General features: G+C 45.7%; 8 protein-coding genes across 8 annotated transcripts; 4 read left to right on the top strand and 4 right to left on the bottom strand.

Annotated features, from left to right (window-relative positions):
* Positions 1–4,275: 4,275 nt before the first annotated feature.
* Positions 4,276–5,714, top strand: LACBIDRAFT_309922 (uncharacterized protein; the record flags this gene model as incomplete). The annotated part of the gene is made up of 8 exons (XM_001887162.1): positions 4,276–4,285; positions 4,387–4,613; positions 4,673–4,720; positions 4,783–5,082; positions 5,138–5,276; positions 5,333–5,356; positions 5,412–5,581; positions 5,637–5,714. 8 exons carry the CDS (start codon positions 4,276–4,278, stop codon positions 5,712–5,714), a joined length of 996 nt encoding a protein of 331 aa, XP_001887197.1.
* Positions 5,715–6,255: 541 nt separating this feature from the next.
* LACBIDRAFT_309921 (uncharacterized protein) lies at positions 6,256–7,218 on the bottom strand (the record flags this gene model as incomplete). The annotated part of the gene is made up of 5 exons (XM_001887109.1): positions 6,256–6,426; positions 6,488–6,556; positions 6,613–6,798; positions 6,853–7,125; positions 7,183–7,218. 5 exons carry the CDS (start codon positions 7,216–7,218, stop codon positions 6,256–6,258), a joined length of 735 nt encoding a protein of 244 aa, XP_001887144.1.
* Positions 7,219–7,710: 492 nt separating this feature from the next.
* On the bottom strand, positions 7,711–9,012 carry LACBIDRAFT_309920 (uncharacterized protein; the record flags this gene model as incomplete). Its single annotated transcript, XM_001887108.1, has 8 exons — positions 7,711–7,744; positions 7,796–7,815; positions 7,863–8,060; positions 8,114–8,329; positions 8,380–8,454; positions 8,512–8,688; positions 8,740–8,910; positions 8,965–9,012. 8 exons carry the CDS (start codon positions 9,010–9,012, stop codon positions 7,711–7,713), a joined length of 939 nt encoding a protein of 312 aa, XP_001887143.1.
* A 989-nt stretch (positions 9,013–10,001) lies between these two features.
* On the top strand, positions 10,002–10,151 carry LACBIDRAFT_309919 (uncharacterized protein; the record flags this gene model as incomplete). Its single annotated transcript, XM_001887161.1, has 1 exon — positions 10,002–10,151. One exon carries the CDS (start codon positions 10,002–10,004, stop codon positions 10,149–10,151), a length of 150 nt encoding a protein of 49 aa, XP_001887196.1.
* A 178-nt stretch (positions 10,152–10,329) lies between these two features.
* On the top strand, positions 10,330–11,202 carry LACBIDRAFT_332611 (uncharacterized protein; the record flags this gene model as incomplete). The annotated part of the gene is made up of 3 exons (XM_001887160.1): positions 10,330–10,434; positions 10,489–10,878; positions 11,020–11,202. The coding sequence occupies 3 exons, from the start codon at positions 10,330–10,332 to the stop codon at positions 11,200–11,202; spliced, it is 678 nt and encodes a 225-aa protein (XP_001887195.1).
* A 1,789-nt stretch (positions 11,203–12,991) lies between these two features.
* LACBIDRAFT_309916 (uncharacterized protein) lies at positions 12,992–13,878 on the bottom strand (the record flags this gene model as incomplete). The annotated part of the gene is made up of 6 exons (XM_001887107.1): positions 12,992–13,025; positions 13,076–13,095; positions 13,143–13,340; positions 13,387–13,602; positions 13,652–13,726; positions 13,786–13,878. The coding sequence occupies 6 exons, from the start codon at positions 13,876–13,878 to the stop codon at positions 12,992–12,994; spliced, it is 636 nt and encodes a 211-aa protein (XP_001887142.1).
* Positions 13,879–15,444: 1,566 nt separating this feature from the next.
* On the top strand, positions 15,445–15,654 carry LACBIDRAFT_309915 (uncharacterized protein; the record flags this gene model as incomplete). The annotated part of the gene is made up of 1 exon (XM_001887159.1): positions 15,445–15,654. The coding sequence occupies one exon, from the start codon at positions 15,445–15,447 to the stop codon at positions 15,652–15,654; it is 210 nt and encodes a 69-aa protein (XP_001887194.1).
* A 778-nt stretch (positions 15,655–16,432) lies between these two features.
* LACBIDRAFT_332609 (uncharacterized protein) lies at positions 16,433–17,174 on the bottom strand (the record flags this gene model as incomplete). Its single annotated transcript, XM_001887106.1, has 3 exons — positions 16,433–16,651; positions 16,835–16,952; positions 16,999–17,174. The coding sequence occupies 3 exons, from the start codon at positions 17,172–17,174 to the stop codon at positions 16,433–16,435; spliced, it is 513 nt and encodes a 170-aa protein (XP_001887141.1).
* Between the last annotated feature and the right edge of the window lie 588 nt (positions 17,175–17,762).

The raw sequence follows: 17,762 nt of genomic DNA, 5'->3' as shown, positions 1-17,762 counted from the left end.
CTTTGCACAAACACATGAGCAATTTGGCATCACATGCATTCCAGATGTGCTTCAAATCAAATGTAATTNTGATGGACAGGTTGTTCATGACCCCAGAACTACTTCAGAAGAACAATTATGCATTACAAGCTTTTACCCTCTTAAATTACATCTGGCCTCTTTGAAAGGAAAGAGGACAAATATCTATGAATATTTGGCAGCTGCTCAAAGAACAAAATTTGCTGTTGTCCCCATGCATACAACACAAGAATTTCAACTATTCAATGCCTCTGTATCCCTCCATGGTGACTGGTTCTCACCTGCTCAGGATCCTGATTTTGAAGCTATGGCTGCCTGGTGGTCAGGAAAGGCTGATGGCAAGACAATTTTCTATAAAATGCATGAGCATCTTGAAAATCATTACAAGAAATGGACTGGAAAAAAGAGGGAAAATGAAAACATGATGAATAGCTCAAATAAAAGAAAGAAAAATCAGGAGAGAATCCAGGCACCAACCTATGCTGCAGAAGTTCTTGAACCACTTATATATTTCCATAATGACAGCATGGAGAATCAGCCTCAACAACAGCCCTTGGCAAAGAAAGCTAGGAGAAAAACAAATACATCTACACTTTCAGCCACAGCTATTGCATCAACTTCCTCAGCATCCATGTCATCAGGCATGGTTATAAATCTTGAACAAACACCTCCAATACTACAGCCAGAGCAACCTTTAGCAGAGAATTTCTCCTATTTTTCTGGCCAAAATGTACAAAGTAAATTTTTACAGTGGGAAGCACCACTGGAATCATCCAGTTCCACTTCAAGAAAAAGGAGGTGCATGGTCTGCTTTGATTCTGGAAGAGAGGATACAATGTATACATGTGCAGGGAGAGGTGGAAGGGCAAAATGTCAATTTTTATGAAATATTTCCCAGTTTATTAATTTGGATTATATGCATACTTTCTGGTGTTTTTATAAATTACAAAGTGGCAGTGTTAGACTTAAATATGTAAATAGGAGAGTAAGAAGAAGCCAGAGCAAATATATTTTTGAGAAAAAAGTTGCAGCCTCCAGTAATTGAACTTGTGACCTCAACAATGGAATACCAGTCTAGATCCAACATTTCCATTGAGCTAAGCCATCATTTTAAATAACAGAATTTATAGTGCACAAGTTACCGAGTTTTTGCTCTTTTTGAAATTGGTTCCAGACATGACACCATGGCCCAATTTGGGGCTCAGGTGCCATGTCTGGAACAAAATAACGCCTAATCAGGCGTTATTTAACACCCGTTTGGGAACAATCAAAAATTAACACCCAATTGGGATTGCCATCAAAATTAACACCCGAATAGGCAGGCAGCCTCTAACACACACAATTTTCCACAAAACCATAATTTGCACCGCAGGCTGAGAAAAAAAATAGCTGTATTCTATGTTTACCTCTACTTATGTGGTCAGTAAAATTTGATAGGCAAAATGTCTGAAATCACAGTAATGTAGTTAACACCTGTTCTGGAACCTGGGAAAAATTAACACCCGATTGGGATTAACACCCAAATAGGCAGCTGCTCGAGCAGTTCACCTCCCTACAGGCTTTTCTTGTCGTGTTATGCGCCACAGGCCAGAAAAATATATGAATAGCTCACTTTACTTGTGATAAATTGTAGGATACTCCAATTTGAACCCAGAATGCAATTTTGAACCATTGGGAAGAAAAATTGTGTTGTTCTGAGCATATAAAGTCAGTTCTACTCAATGCAATTGCTCATCAAAGTATGAGTCAATGCTAATAAAATATTTCAGGGTATGTGGAAGCACTTTACATACACTTCTCCTTTTTAATGGCATGTTGCCATGCAGCAGGCAACAAAAAAAGAATCAGTAGGTTAAAAAAATTGTTGCGCTGCTATCAAATGCTGATACATGAGCTACTGGTATGTTATTAATATTTTCTGACATTGCCTTGACCTTCATGTGCAAAAGAGTTGTACTTATTTCAAGATCTGGACTGTATTACAATAAATCTATCCAAAATTGTAAATAAATCTGTCAAAATTGAACAACTCTTGCTCTTGATCTACAATTTTACATATGTAGTCAGGGTAAAGTACCTTACTTCTTAGATGCACATTTTTGAAAAAATTTGAAAAACCATTGACTGTTCCAGACATGGCTCCAGAGCCCAATTTGGGGGGCATGTATTTTTTGTGCAGAATAAATGCCATAGACATTGAAGCAGTTTGTAACATGTGGTGTGTCACATCGTGCATCGTTGCGTCGCGGAGAGTGAGGTCATCACGAAGAGTGACAACTTGCTGCAGAATGGTGTTCTGTAAGAAATTGAGCTGGCCACAGAGCTCAAGAGCTGTCCGTAACACAAAAGCCACGTCGTACTCTAGGCCCGTGACCAGCCTGTATATGAGAACTCGGCGTGATTCTTCTGAAATCCCCAATAAGAACACCTTTTCGTAGGTGCGTCAAGAGTGCAAAAGCGTTTGGTTGGGGATTCCACAAAGGAAAACTTCCAGGTTTCTTGGGCAACATTTGGCGCTCGTAAATGGTGTTACTGCTCTGATCTTCTATACACTCTTCGTCTTGCCTATCGGATGGCTGAGGGGGCGTAAACATGGTAGCAGGGACACATGTTTTGTTACATAGGGCTGCGCACTGTCCGTTTGACAGGGACGGCCGTCGATCGACGGGCGTAAATTTGCAACTCAAAAGTCAGAACGGGAACGGGCGGGCAAAAAACGGCCGTAAACGGGTTGTACGGATGTTTGCCCACCCTTTCAATGTATAAATTTTTTTCACCGTTTTTCTTTTGTTTTGGGTACCTGGTAGATGTAAGAAGAGATATTAAGCACAAATAATAAAGATTTGGACCTTCAAACAGCAAATCATGAGCTCAAGGTGTGAATAGACCTTTCACGGGGTTTCAATTGTGATGAGTCAGCACCATTCTGGTTGTATTTGGGCCCACCTGGAGACATTTAGCATTGACAGAGATATGCAAAAATTTAATAATGAAGCACTTCATATATTGTCAATAGATGGTACACTAATTGTGGGTAAAATCACAGAATGTGTCGATGACCCGTCTGACGGCCGTTATGGCCGTCATGTGATGGATAAAAACGGGTGTTCAGCAAGCCCAGAATGTCGGACCGCCCGCTGACCTGGCCACGAGCCTCAGTGCTACAAGCCTGGACGCTCCCTCGGAAAATGCCGCTGATGCCCTCACGTGCGGCCATAGCTGAACGTGACGTAGTGAAGGGTCCGTCGCGTTAATGTATCATGTCGCGTCTCGTTTCCGAGCCTCTTGTAATTATCACACTGCTCGCAAACATTCAGTTCCACATATATGAAGAGTCATTGAATGCATTAGACACATATAACACATCATGCATCATGCTTACAGTGCTTTGCACTGCCGTCTGCACAACGGAATTTGGAAAACCTGTTTGTATGTGTTGTACCGTGACTGCCACAAAGCGGGGAGAAACAGACCACTTCATCCAACAAGGCCTAAAATCTCTTGTGCTGAGAGATGATGCCCACCATGCCAAATGGTAATCCGTGTGCGCATCGCATCTGATCCTTATGGCGCCATGGGAGTTGGTTGTGTGCAAATTGTGTGCTCAGATCTGGTTCTGATACGTGACAATCTGTGACGAAAATACAAAACCAAATAGAGTTTTCGAAACTCCCTTGTGCAGACGGCAATGCAAAGCACTGTAAGTTGGGTGCTGGACTTGTTACTTGCTAGTTTTGTGGTTATTGGTTGTTGATTGGTTGATGCTTAGCTTGACTTTGTAAGTTCTTCTTTATACCTTTCACTATCCATTTGTATTAGAACAATGTAAAGTTATTCCTCGTGGAATCCGTTACCGTCGCCACAAAATGCGTATCATAAAGCGTATACAGCGCTAAGTTCTAACATTCTATTTGGTAACTGTTTGGTGGTGTTGATTCCGTCACTCCGTGTCATTTATAGAAAAAATTGAGGTATCTTTCACAACAGTCGTTTGAAATTTGAAAGTATCCCTGTTTTCGAAATTCATGGCATTTTTTTTTGAGATGTAGGTTGTCGCGACAAAAAATCTACGTAAGTTGCTGTGTAGACTTGTGTAGAGCGGAGTCTCTGATGAGCTGACGGGCTTTGCCGAATGATGCGGTGATCGTTCCCAGGCTACCAGCCTCAAGGCTAGTAGCCGACTCTTCGGGGGGTCAGACGGTCCCGAATGGCTTTCAGTTAGGACCAGTGCCCAATGTGAAAAAGGGTGTGTGTCACATGGTCGTGTGCACTCAGCCACACCTTGACGCGACCTCCTCTCATTTACATCAGTTTTTCCCCTTTGTGTTTGTTCTCTTGGCTGCGAGCTCAACAACTCATAGAAATGAGGTCGTTATATCCCAGGAAATTCTCGAGTCCGTTACGGAACTCGCCAAGGCCAAGCGGAACAACTTGCTGAGGTAGACGAAGAGATTGGGGAGCTCTTCCCCAACGACGAATTGTTCAATAACCACCAGATTGCCGCTGCTATTCGACGCTCCACAATCGCCCTCAAGTTCTCCCCGGTCTTCCTCGGTTTTGCGATCAAGAACACAGCCGTTCAGCCCAGCTTGACGGTGTGTGCGCTTACCTTCCCAATCCCGCTGAATCCGACAAAGCTTTGATTCGCTTCCAGAAGGAAGATCCTACATTCAAAGTTCACATCGATCATGAGAGCAAAGAGGTCCGGCTTCTACATGTCCCGTCTTCTTATGAATGTCCGGCTAACGACCGCTTCCTATCTAGACCATTATTTCCGGCATGGGAGAACTTCACCTTGAAATTTATGTTGAACGCATGCGCAGAGAATATAACACTAATCGCGTCACTGGAAAACCTCGCGTAGCATTCCGTGAGACTATCACTCAACGCGCCGATTTCGCCTACACGCACAAGAAGCAGACTGGAGGCGCGGGTCAATACGCCAAAGTTGTCGGGTACATCGAGCCGATGGAACCTGACCCAGAGACCGGAAAGGACGTTGCTTTCGAGAGCGTGGTCATGGGTGGGAACATCCCTACTAACTTCATTCCTGCCATCGAAAAGGTCACTTCATCACTCGTAAACTTCCAACTTTGTTTTGACATCTTTCAATTACTAGGGTTTCTATGAAGCACTTGAAAAAGGTGCCTTGTCTGGTAACGCCATTTTCGGATGCCATTTCGTGCTCAAGGATGGTGCCTTCCATGCCGTCGATTCGTCTAAACTGGCTTTCCGACTTGCAACCATCGGTGCTTTCCGTGAGGCATTCAAGATGGTGAAGGTGTTATTTTGGAGCCAATCATGAATGTGGAAGTCGTTGCTCCCGTTGAATTCCAGAGTAAGAATGGTCATTTATATATCGTTCCTTCTCTCATCACTTTTGGCGACTTTAGGTCAAGTTATCGGTAGATTGAACACTCGTCGTGGTACCATTGTTGACGGCGAAGTCCGCGATGACGAGTTCACTGCTGCCGCTGAGGTGGCGCTGAACGATATGTTTGGGCATTCCAATCAACTTCGTGGTTCTACTCAAGGGAAGGGTGAATTCAGCATGGAATATAAGGTTCGTCCTTTTCTTTTCTGTTGGTGTCCTGTGGTTCTGAACCTTCTTCCTCAAGCATCACATGCCTGTTCTGCCAAATCTTCAGAAGGATCTTGAGGAGGCTTACCGCAAGACCCTTGTTGTTAAAAAATAGACAGTATAATACCTTAGACGTTAGAAAACATATCAGGCACTAATATTTCATTCATTCACGAAACATTGTATGGAACTCGACGAAACAGAACAGGTTGGATATATGTGGGATGAGGGTATCGTGAAGGGGACGAAAACAAAGCACTGAGGCTGCTGCTGTCAGTGTTTGAGAGTGTTTAGGACTTGCAACAAGTAACGCATTTCCTTCCTGTGCGAAGGGACCCTATGCCAGCACTCCCCCATAATTTGCCAACAGGCATCATCGTGCGGAAAACGAGGATAACAATTTCGGTCAGGTATCTTGCCCTCAAGTTCAATGGCCTTTGCTGCCTGATATTCGGTCAAATAAAAGAATGGCTGTTTCCCCGTAAGGGTCTAGAGCAATGTGTTGAGTGCTTAAGTAGATAGAAAGGATGTGACGCATATAGAAAGCACGAACCTCGAGCATCACCATACCAAAGCACCAAACGTCGGCTGGCTGGGTCAAGGCTTTCGTAGTTCGATCCTTATCCTCAGCCACCAGAATCTCTGGGGCCAGGTGTCTATTTCTTCAGATTAGCATGAAGATCGCGCTCCAAAACAAATCTCCCTGACCGCTGTACCGTACTAGCAATTGAGGAAGTATAGCCTTTTACTTCGAGGACCCGAGATCGCCCAAAATCAGATATAAGCGGCGTGACAATGCCTTCAATAACCTCGATGAGAACGTTACCCTATTCAGCACAAGATCAAGATTTTTTTTGCCAGTCATGAAAAAAAAAACATTTTCTTTACCATCGTCAAATCACCATGAACCACTGTTTTCCCATGCACGTATTTCAGGCCTTTCGCGATTCCTTTCACCTAAAAAAAAAGGTCGCACTCAGATTGGAAGTTAATGCAATTAAGGTGGCCCTCACGATGGCGAGTCTGTTGGCAGATGATGCTCTCGTCGGGTCAGAGAAAAAGGCGCGCAAATCGCCGAAAGTGCAGCGCGGTGCCACGATGCCCATGGAAGGGATTGCTGGGTCTTTGATCACGCCGAACAGGGGAAGCACATTTGTGTGGCAAAGACTTGCCCAAACGCGATATTCATTGTTCAAAAGCTGGTGGTTCGGATAAAATAAAAGCAAGGGTCAAGAAAGGGAGGGGACACTTGCCTTCTCATACTTCTGCCGAGCTTCGGGAGTATCCGCCTTGTTGTGCACATCTCGAAAGACCTTGATGGTCACCTTGATGCACGTCTGTGTTCGTGAATCAGGAGGGGGAATGGTGCCCACAGCGACATTTCGGCCAGAGATTGCTTCGCCAGCTGTCCAAACTCCACGAGCTAAGGAAGCTCGGCCACCCCGCCAAACTCCAGTAAATATGTCCGCGTAACCACCACAAAAAGTGGGAAACTCTGAAATTTCCTTTATCTGCTCGTCCAAACGCTGCAGGACGTAGAGATATCAGTAAGTGAGAAGGGCTGCTAAACGGTTGACAATTACCTTCATGTTCGGTACATCAGTGCCATTGGCAGCCATGTCGTATCTTCAAGGAAACCAAGGTATCCTGGAATTTCCTCGTCCATCTTGCATCCCATTTTATCTTTGTTCAAATGTTGTCAAACTGCATCACATGGTGAATCCGGAAAAATCTACGCGGGAAGGGCGCGCTTGAAACATCGTTGTAACGGCAAGAACACGTTGTTTTCACGCTGGATACATATTGTAACTATAAGTGACAGCTCTGAAGACGCCCGTCTAATCTTGACGCTTGACGGTCTAATGCCACATTCATCCAGCTAATGTGAGAGACTGACGTGAATGGGCAAAACAATCCGTTCTTGACGGGGACAAGGAAACACGTAGCAGCATAACAATCCCAAAGCAGAACGAGTCTTTCCGGGAGGAAGGATACCAACGGCACGAAAGAGGACAACAAGGAAGGATATCGGGCCGAACGAGCGCGCATCGAAGCCTTTGAAAGGTAAGAAATGGTATGATTGAGCACAAAAAATCGCGACATTAGAAAAGCTACAGCGGCAGATATACACGGAGAGTGTCCATCCTGGTGACAAGGTCAGAGAGCGATCCGAACTGCAACAAAAATGCGACAAACCAATCACCGTACCACGTCGTCTAGAAATCGGTCAGAGATGTGGTTCCATAAGAAAAATTGCTCGTACCAATCCCAATCTGCGGCAGATCTGACGAGCGCTTGGTCTTTGATTGGCGTTCTGACTCCAGCTCTGTCTGACGAGGTTTGCGAGATCGGCCTTGCTTTCAATAGCCTCCGGCAGCACTGGGCGACTCCCGTTCAAGATCGCAAAAATGACGTTGCCGTCGCTTTTCTTCTCGTTAAATGGTTGCTCTCCAGCAAATACCTTTTTTGGGGTGTATGAGTATTTAAATATGGAGAAAGGCAATAGAGATATACCTCAAAGACAGTCATAGCATACGAAAATATATCACTTTTGACGGTAAATTGAGGCAACGGGGTGTCGCCATTGTTTGGCGGATTCATAATTTCCGGGGCAGTCCATCGACAAGTTCCCGCGGTTTTAATGGAAGTGAACTCAGACGAATCCATGATTGACGCTAGGCCGTAGTCAGCAACAACGGCGTGTCCTTTGCTATCAACGAGTACATTTGCCTTGCTATAAATTGTGGTCATTGACCAGAACAGGACAGGGAGAGACTGACCCCTCGCAAGTCGCCATGAATTATGGGAGGCCGTTGTTGATGCAAGTACTTCAAACCTAAAGCAATCTCGCCAACCTGTCAAATAAGTACCAGTTCGGATTCTGGTTCTGTTAGGAAAAAACGGAAACGAACTAGTCGTAAGTTTGTATCATCAGAACTTTCACGCTTCGTGTACTCCATGACATTTCTTTCTTCATAAAGCTCGAGTACAAGACCAGGGAGCATGCCGAAATTATAGACGAATCCGTAGAATTTGGCCACATGAGGATGAGACAGCCTCAGCCAGATACGTCCTTGTCGACGAAGATCCTGGGCACTGCTTTAGCAAAGGGGCTGTATGGGCCCAATTCGAAAGCATACCTTGATTAATTGTTCCCTAAAGTCAGGCCTACTACTTGAGCCTCCGCGAAGGACTTTTATGGCAACCATGGTAGGCACAGCATCAACCTCCAATTTTCCTTTCCAGAGGTCGGAGTTCTCCCCAATACCAATGGAGTGTTCACCATCCCTCTCGATAAACTCAGTCAAATCCTTCAAAAGCGAGATTAAGTCTCAACATAGACCAGAAAATCATCCACTGCTTACGTCCTCAGAATTCATTCCTTGTTGCGATTCAGCTGAACAATCAGCCATTGACTGGGCTGCAACGGGGGGGCCGTTCACGGCTCCTTCTTATAGCTAGTCTCCCCTTGATACGTGTCACACTTACGTTCGACAGCAGTTATAAATTAGAAGCACCCTTAGGTTACAGTACTGCTGAGTTGAGTTAAACACAGCATGATGGTGAGATACTTACCAGGGGTTCAACTTCGCCAGTTGGAGGCATTCAATCGATCAGACCGGTTGGAACTTGGTCTTCAACTCCGAATTACAACCATTCTGATGAGCCTCGAGGGAATCGAAGACTCGGAGCCGTATGCCACGATTTTGATACCCACTGGGGTGGCGCAGTACTATAAAAAAGTACCTTACACATGGGTGAGTGCGCTAAGGGTAGGCCAAGGGTAGGCTGTTGAACCGGCGTTCCACTAAGCTTTATTTGGTGTAGGTGTCAAGTGTACCCCCAGCTCGAGGACGTAAATAATATCCGAATAGTCCTGAAGGGAAAGCTGGCCTCCCGATGCATGACTGAAGCCGTTTGGAGAGATTGGGATTCTTTTATGCAAGGTCCAGGAGAGAGGTGTCACAACAATGTCACAATGCACGTGTAATAGTGAAAAAAACCACGCGATACGACGACGTCATTCATTCATATCCTGCAAACTACATGGTGAGTAGGCGTTCGTTCGCATTGAACGTTACCCAAACGGCTTACCATACTACGCCAGGTAGCTGAAGCAGTCTCGGATTCAGTGCCCTTTGAGACTGCACATGACAAAAGTATCTTCATGATTCTATGTACGCAACTGGACCACAAGGGGAAACGTCTAGCCAGAGTCGTTCTTCAAATCGAAGCGTGAAAGTCTTCGCCGTAGTTGGTGGGGACTAGACACTCATACGCTTCGATCGAACACATTGACGTTTCAACTTCGCCGCTTCAATTGGAGTCACAAGCATGCTTGAGTCTTGACCAGTCCCGGACTCCCTTGGTCACACCCAAAGCATGGCCATTCATCAACAAGATGGATAGGTATTTGCAAACATTACTTAAATGGGTGTCTGCTTCCTCCAGGTCTGGTGCCAACCCATGGAGAATCGTCAACCAAATCCGGTCAAAGCATCGCATAGCTGCTGCTGCCGGCCTATATACAGCGAGGGCCAGAAAGGGTTAACTTCTCCCCTTTGTGTTTGTCCTCTTGGGTGCGGGATCAACAACTCCTATATGCCATAAAATCCCCGAATCGGTTATGGAAGTGGCCAAGGCCACTTATTGAACAACTTGTTGAGTTAGACGAGGAGATTGGTGAGGTCTTCTTCAGCAACGACGAATTGCCCATTAACGGTCAGAAGATGGAGGATATTGAATCCATTGGTCCTGGTGAAATTTGTTCCGTTTTTGGCGTGGAATGCTCCTCAGGCGATACTTTCACGGACGGTTCTACCAGCTTTTCCATGGTAAGTATCGCATCAGGATCTGCGTTGCTATCTGTCAGCTAATTTTACTCTTAGACGAACATGTATGTTTCAAAACTGGTTATCTCGCTGTCCATCAAACCGAAAAGCCTTGAAACCCCAAATTTTTCGCGTGCTTTGAATCGGTTTCAGAAGGAAGATCCTACATTGAAAGTTCACATCGATCATAAGGGCAAAGAGGTCCGGCTTCTACATGTCCCGCCTTCTTATCAACGTCCGGCTAACGACCGCCTCTTATCTAGACCATTACTTCCGGCATGGGAGAACTTCAATCAGAAATATATGTGGAACGCATGCGCAAACACTGATTGCGTCTCTGGCAAACCTCGCGTAGCATCCCGTGAGACTATCACTCAACGCGCCGATTTCGCCTACACGCACAAGAAGCAAAGTGGAGGCGTGGGGTCCATACGCCAAAGTTGTTGGGTATATCGAGCCGATGGAACCTGACCCAGAGACTAGAAAGGACCTTGCCTTCGAGTGTATCAATTTCATTCCCTGCGATTGAAAAGGTCACTTTACCACTCATCAACTTGAAACAAAGTTTTGATTCCTTTGAATTGCTAGGGTTTCTATGAAGCGTTTGAGAAAGGTGACTTGTGTGGTAACGCCATTTTTGGACGCCATTTATCAAGGATGATGCCTTTCACGTCGTCAATTCGTCTGAACAGGCTTTCCGAATTGCAACCATCGGTGCTTTACGTGAGACATTCAAGATGGCGAAAGGTGTTATTTTGGAGCCAATCATGAATGTGGAAGTCATTGCTCCTGCTGAATTCAGAGTAAGAATGCTCACTTATAAATCGTTCTCTTTCTCATCGTCTCTAGCGACTCCAGGTCAAGATTGAACACTGGCTCTTGAGGAGATGTATCACAAGAGTAAAAAGTAAACAGTCGACTTTGTACATCATATAAACAGCTAATTTATATTTCGTTCACTATGGCATTCATTGCATGGCAAGCAAAGAGAGTTTATTGAACTACAACGAATTCATACAAGATGAGGGTCTCTCGAGTGGTAGATGAGACGAAACAAAAGCATATGGCCTGCAGGTTCTTTACCTGAGAGTATTGAGGGACTGCATTGACCAAACCAGGCATCTCATCACCCCCGAAAGTCCCCTTGGAGGCTGGTCTCCACCCCGGACGACAATTTTCAAAAAAAGGCGGTTAAACCAGGCGCCATTCCGACAGGAATTGCACCATGCGAGCGAAATAGCCAGTTCCAAAGTCTGGACAGGTCTTCGCAGCTAGACGTCAGGCCAAATCTCAAACGAACAAGTGTTGACGCGTGGGCTGTGGGTCAAGTTGTAGATCTCATGGTTGTGTCCTGGGAGGTCCTGGGCTCGAATCGCGATGATTGTTGCTTTTTGGAAGGCATAGGCTAGCGTTCCCAAAGTCTGCACAAATTTTCGAAAAGTTGGCAAAGGCCAGGTGCAATTTGGACAGGTTTCGCCGGAAATGGGACGGACAGAAGACCGGAAAATGCCTAATTTCGGGAACCAGCCTCCACGGTAACTTTCGGGCATCCTATTTCTTCCCTCTGCGAGCAGTGATGAGTCAACGTGCCGGCATATTCTCATGATGTCCCAGCTACCTTAATCGTGGGGAAAGGAGGGATAAAGCTTCGGGTTAGGCTTTTCATTTCCGTACGCGACTCCCATCACCGCTGTATATCGATCATATACCAGAATGTAATTTTCCACTGAAACGAAGTATCAATTACGGTAAGGAGGTATGTGCGTAGGAAAAAAAAACCAAACCTCGAGCATCACCATGGCGAAACACCAACCGTCGGCTGGCTGGCAACAGGCATTCGCCGAGTTTCGGGAGTGTTCGTCTTCTTCTTGCTTTTCGAAAAACTTGAATTATGACCTTGATGCACGGCAGCGTTCGTAAATGAGGAAGTGGAACGATATAAAGATCAACGGTACCCACAGCAACATTTCAGCCAAAATTTCCGTTTACAGGATAGCAGCTGCTATCAATTTCCAAATACGGACTTTTCTCGTAACCACCATTGGCAATAGGTAATTTCGTAGTGACCTCTACATTCCCGTCCAAACTCTGAAGGACATAGTGATATTAGCAAGTGAAAAGAGCGGCTAAGCAGTTGACAATGACCTTCAAGTTGGCCATGTCGCACTTTGAGGGAAACCACAACAACGACAAAGATCTTCCTTCCCGCTTTGTCTTTGTCCAAATGTCGTCAAACTGCATCATATGGTGAACCTTCGCGGGAATGGGGTGCTTCAGATGTCGTCGTAACGTCAAGAACACGTTCTTCACACGCTGGCTACACATTGTAACCATAAGCGACGGATCTGGAGACGCCCGTCTAATCTTGACGCTTGAGTGTGGGAGAGTGACGTGAATGGGCGTTGTCGACGGGAACAAGGAACCACGTAGCAGCATAACAATCCTAAAGCAGAATGATTCTTTATGGAAGCATGGACACCAATGGCACTAGAAAAGACAACGAGGCATGATATCGGACCGAACGAGCGAAGACTTTGAAAGGGAAAAAGGGTATTGCGACCTACACTGGCAGATATCCACGGAGAGTGTCCATCCTAATAACAAGGTCAGAGAGCTATTCGAATTTAACAAAAAATGCACATACCAATCCCCGTACCAAGTTGTCTATAAATCGGTCAGAGGCGTCATTTCAAAGGAAGAACTACTCGTACCAATCCCAATCTGCGGCAGATCTGACGAGCGTTTGGTCTTTGATCGGCGTTCTGACTCCAGCTCTGTGTGACGAGGTTTGCTAGATTGGCCCTGCTTTCAATAGACTCCGGCAGCACTGGGCGACTCCCGTCCAAGATGGCAAAGATAACGTTGCCATCGCTTTTCTTGTCGTTAAATGGTTGTTCCCCAGCAAAGATCTTTTCGGGGTGTGAATGGATGCCGGGCAAGGGGGGGAAGCTGTACCTCAAAGACGGTCATAGCATAGGAAAATATGTCACTCTTGACGGTAAATTGAGGTAAGGGTATATCGCCATTGGCTGGAGGATCCATAATTTCTGGTGCAGTCCATCGACAAGTGCCTGCGGTTTTGATAGAGGTGAACTCAGATGAATCGATTATCAAGGCCAAGCCGTAGTCGGCCACTACGGCGTGTCCTTTGCTATCAATGAGTACATTCGCCTTGCTACAAATTGTGGTCAATGAGCAAGATAGGACAAAAAAAACTGACCCCTCGCAAGTCACCATGAATGATAGGCGGCCATTGTTGATGCAAGTATTTCAATCCCAAAGCAATTTCCCCAACCTGACCATAAGGATCAAAATTCAAAATTTGCAGCTACCAGAAATGAAAGGGTTGCAAACCAGTCGTAGCTTGGTTTCATCAGAATTTTCACGCTTTGTGTACTCCATGACATTCTTTCCCTCGTAAAACTCCAGTACGAGCCCGGGAAGCATACCGAAGTTGTAGACAAATCCATAGAACTTGCTAACGTGAGGGTCGGACAACTTCAGCCAGCGAATGCCTTGCCGACGAAGCTCCTGGCATAGACGCTCAGGCGGTCTGTATGAGTGGAGTGATAAGAAACTATACCTTGATCAACTGTTCTCGAAAATCGGGTCGGCTGCTTGAGCCTCCACGAAGAACTTTTATGGCAACCTGTATCCCGGCATAAGTAGAAACACACATTAAACGACGACGGCCTCACCAGGGTAGGAACTCCGTCAACCTCCAGTTTTCCCCTCCAGAGATCAGAATGCTCCCCTATACCAATATAGAATTCACCATCCCTCTCGACAGCGTCTGTCAGATCCTTCAAGGGCGGACTACGTTGTGACGAAGATCAGGAAGCCATCCGTTACTCACGTCATCATTATTGTCTAGAAAACACATTTCTTGTTGAGGAGCGCCCGACTGGTCAACCATAGACTGGACTTGAAGGGATTCGGTTTGGCAACTCCGTGGACAAGGGTTATAAACAGGGCGCCTAAAATCGTTCGATTTGCACGTGTGAAAACGCAAATGCCAACATACTTCCCCCGCCCACCCCCGTGACGGTAGGGTGCTGTAAACCGTTGAGCACTTCTGTCAAACGCCAGAGACTTATTAATTTGAACATCGAATGAAAAAATGATACGCCTTGCTTTGTTTTTTGGAAGGCAATAAGTATCCTGGGCGCCCCATGAACTCGCGGCCATCCATGCCTGCGCATCCTCTGCTAGAGTTGTGACTTTAAAGAGTACGTCTGAGATTGACCACGTTCACATATCCATCTTGCTGGTCAATGGGACGCTGACATCTTCAATGGTCGTGCTTGGTCGTGCCATTGGCTGCAAGGCCGTTTAATGGCGCTTCGGTTCTCTTATCAGTGGCACAGCCCACAGCCCCAAGCAGGGTCTCTTCGGTCCAGCGTTTCGCTAGCGCCGGCTGTGACAATCTTTTAGACCTGCGAAGCTACGCAGTCATGGGCCGAGGAAGAGAGGCTATCGGAACACTGACTGCCAGACGTAGCGTTTCGTGCCCAAGGATGGTGCGTTCCATATCGTCGATTCGTCTGAATTGGCTTTCCAACTTGCAACCATCGGTGAGGCGTCAAAGATGGCGAAGGGTGTTATTTTGGAGCCAATCATGCATTGTTGGATGTCGTTGCTCCTGATGAATTTTGAAGTACTTAGGCCTTAGCCTGAAGTCTGCTTTCTATATCTTATGTATTTATATTATGTAAAAAAACGTAGCATTCTGTAAGACTATCACTCAACGCGCAGATTTCGCCTACACGCACGAAAACCAGACTGGAGGCGCGGGTCTTGAATATTTGAATACGCCAAGTTGTCGGGTACATCGAGCCAATGCATCCCAAATGCATCATAGAACCTGACCCAGCCTGAGAGACCTTCTTCGAGAGCGTGGTCATGGGTGCCATTGAAAAGCTTCCAGCTTTGTTTTGACGTTTCAATCGCTGCTAGGGTTCTATGAAGCGCTTGAGAAAGGTGCCTTGTGGTAGCGCCGTTTCGTGCTCGAGGATGGTGCCTTCCAAGTTCCATGCCGTCAATCCGTCTGAACTGGCTTTCCGACTTGCAACCATCGGTGCTTTCCGTGAGGCATTCAAATTTGCGAAGGGTGTTACTTTGGAGCCAATCGTGCATATGACAAGAATATTGAAGTCGCTGCTCATTTATATATTGTTCGTTCTCTCTCTCATGCTCTTTGGCGACTCTAGGTCAAATTATTAGTGAATTGAACACTCGTCATGGCACCATTGTCATCAGCAAAACCGCATCAACCTTACATTACAATGTAAGGTGCTACAATGCGACCAATCAGCACTAATGTAGTAGAATTCTAAGCCGACCTTACCCTATCATACACTGGTGTCAACAAAGTCGGAAGGTGAAGCAATGATTGCATGAAGTATGCGAGTTTGAGGTACAATTGTAAGTTTAAGCTAAGAATGAAAGCCGAAAAAAAGTTTGTAGACCATCCATCACATTGTTCACTTTAAAAGGTAGGCAATAAATATGTTCCTATAGAAGGTCTTCCAAGTTAGATACACATTCCAAGGTGATCCAATATTGTTTTGAGGTTGCATTCTACCCCGATGAATCTTTTACAATGACATGTTAACACGGCAATGACATTCATATTCAGTAACATACAAAGGAAACAAAGAAGGCAGTCATAACACAGAGAGAGCAGTGATCAAAATGAGACGAAGTAAGCGATGACGAAACGTAAGTATGTGAGAAGGTCCGTCTTGAGTGGTCCGTGAGTGTGGATGGAGAGAATCGAGAGCGTTGGTGATTGAAGTCCGTGGTCTGTGATCCGTGACTGTGAATAAGAAATGAGAGCGTCCGAATGACTTATGTTAAATGGGAAAAAACATCGACAGCAAAGAACGCACCAGTATCTAAGCATGGCGTTGGGTGTTGTGACTGCGCAGTGAGCGCGTTGCGGTAGCAACCCTTTGAGTTCCTTTCTTCGCTTTTTCTTTAGGCGACAGTGTAACGGGGCTCAAGATTTCGAATGTTGAGGCAGGGTATGGACAGTCTCTTGAACTTTCGTCGAATTGCGAGAGTTTGCTTGGGGTGAAGCAGTCGTCGATCTTGCTTGGCGTAAGCGCGGCTGAATGTTCTCGGTCTCCTTGTCGTATTGGGAGTCAGATCCAGTGTCCGAGTCGAAAGCGCTGGACGTGGGGGCCTTGCCACGGCCTAATGTAGATGAAATTAGTGTCTATTTTCGGAAAGCAGCAGCCTGGGCAAAATACCGCCCACTCCAAAGTTGTCAGGTGAGGTGACATATGTCTCGAGCTCATTGGTCAGGTCTGTTGGCGGCCCTACAAAGCGTTTTTGAAACTCTCGTCCATCTAAAGTGATTATGAGGAGATAACAGCGCATATAGTAAGATAATACATACCTCATCGACGAGAACATTGAGCAGCTTTGAATCTCCCCGATCAAGCTTGGCTACGATCGTTGTCCAACCTGGGCACCCCTCGAAGATGCGCATATATTCATCGTGTTCCTCGCGGGGCCTAATCATTAGTCCATACTTGTGCTCTGGTATCGGAAAGAACTTACATAGGAACAATGACCTCGTCTTCATCCTCTTCCGCGGGTAAAATACCCAGTCCCAATCGAAGAACGGGCCCAAATGAGATGAATGGATTCTCTGAGCGGCTGATCAACTTCGCAAAATCACGAAAAGCCTTCGCCTTGTCCACCCCCCGTAATTTCCGATTCCTAGAGATAGTCATGGCTTCAGTTTTAAAGTAAAATGTGAGTCAATTAGGATACTTCGTTGTTTTTTTTCTTCTTCCGCTGTTCCCCTGTTTCTACGCTCGCATTCTGTCGACGTTTGAGCCTCCTCGATGAAGAGTTAGACTCGTTGCCCTCCCCAACACTCCTGTCAGATGGCATGATGAGAAAGAGAAGATAATAATGAATGGTGATGGTATGGAAGAAAGAAAGGTATGACGCACAGTCCACACAAACGCGTGTGACAAGCGTGACGAGCTCGGAGCATCAATGCAGAGTCAAGAACAACGCGACGCGCATCCTCAACAAACAATCCACTCTTAGTATTGCATAAAGCAAAGTCTCATCATGAGATTTCTGCGCTTTCCAATTATTCTTATGACCTTATGTTCATTTCATCAATTGCCAAACATCGCAAAACCATTGCAAATTAGCGCAGTTAGTGGGTTCAAGCGGAGACAGGCGCGGCTGGAAGCTGCAAAACGGGCAATTAACCGAAGAAGTAGTCTGTATCCAATGAAGTAAGTTTCAATGGTTTGAACATTACAGCAAGATGCAAAAAACGTAGACACCTCTCCAAATTCCCA

The sequence above is a fragment of the Laccaria bicolor genome, genomic scaffold (assembly GCF_000143565.1).
Source record: "Laccaria bicolor S238N-H82 LACBIscaffold_42 genomic scaffold, whole genome shotgun sequence".
Lineage (NCBI taxonomy): Eukaryota > Fungi > Basidiomycota > Agaricomycetes > Agaricales > Hydnangiaceae > Laccaria > Laccaria bicolor.
The sequence above is the reverse complement of the archived record's forward strand: the minus strand, read 5'-3'. Positions and strand labels throughout refer to the sequence as shown.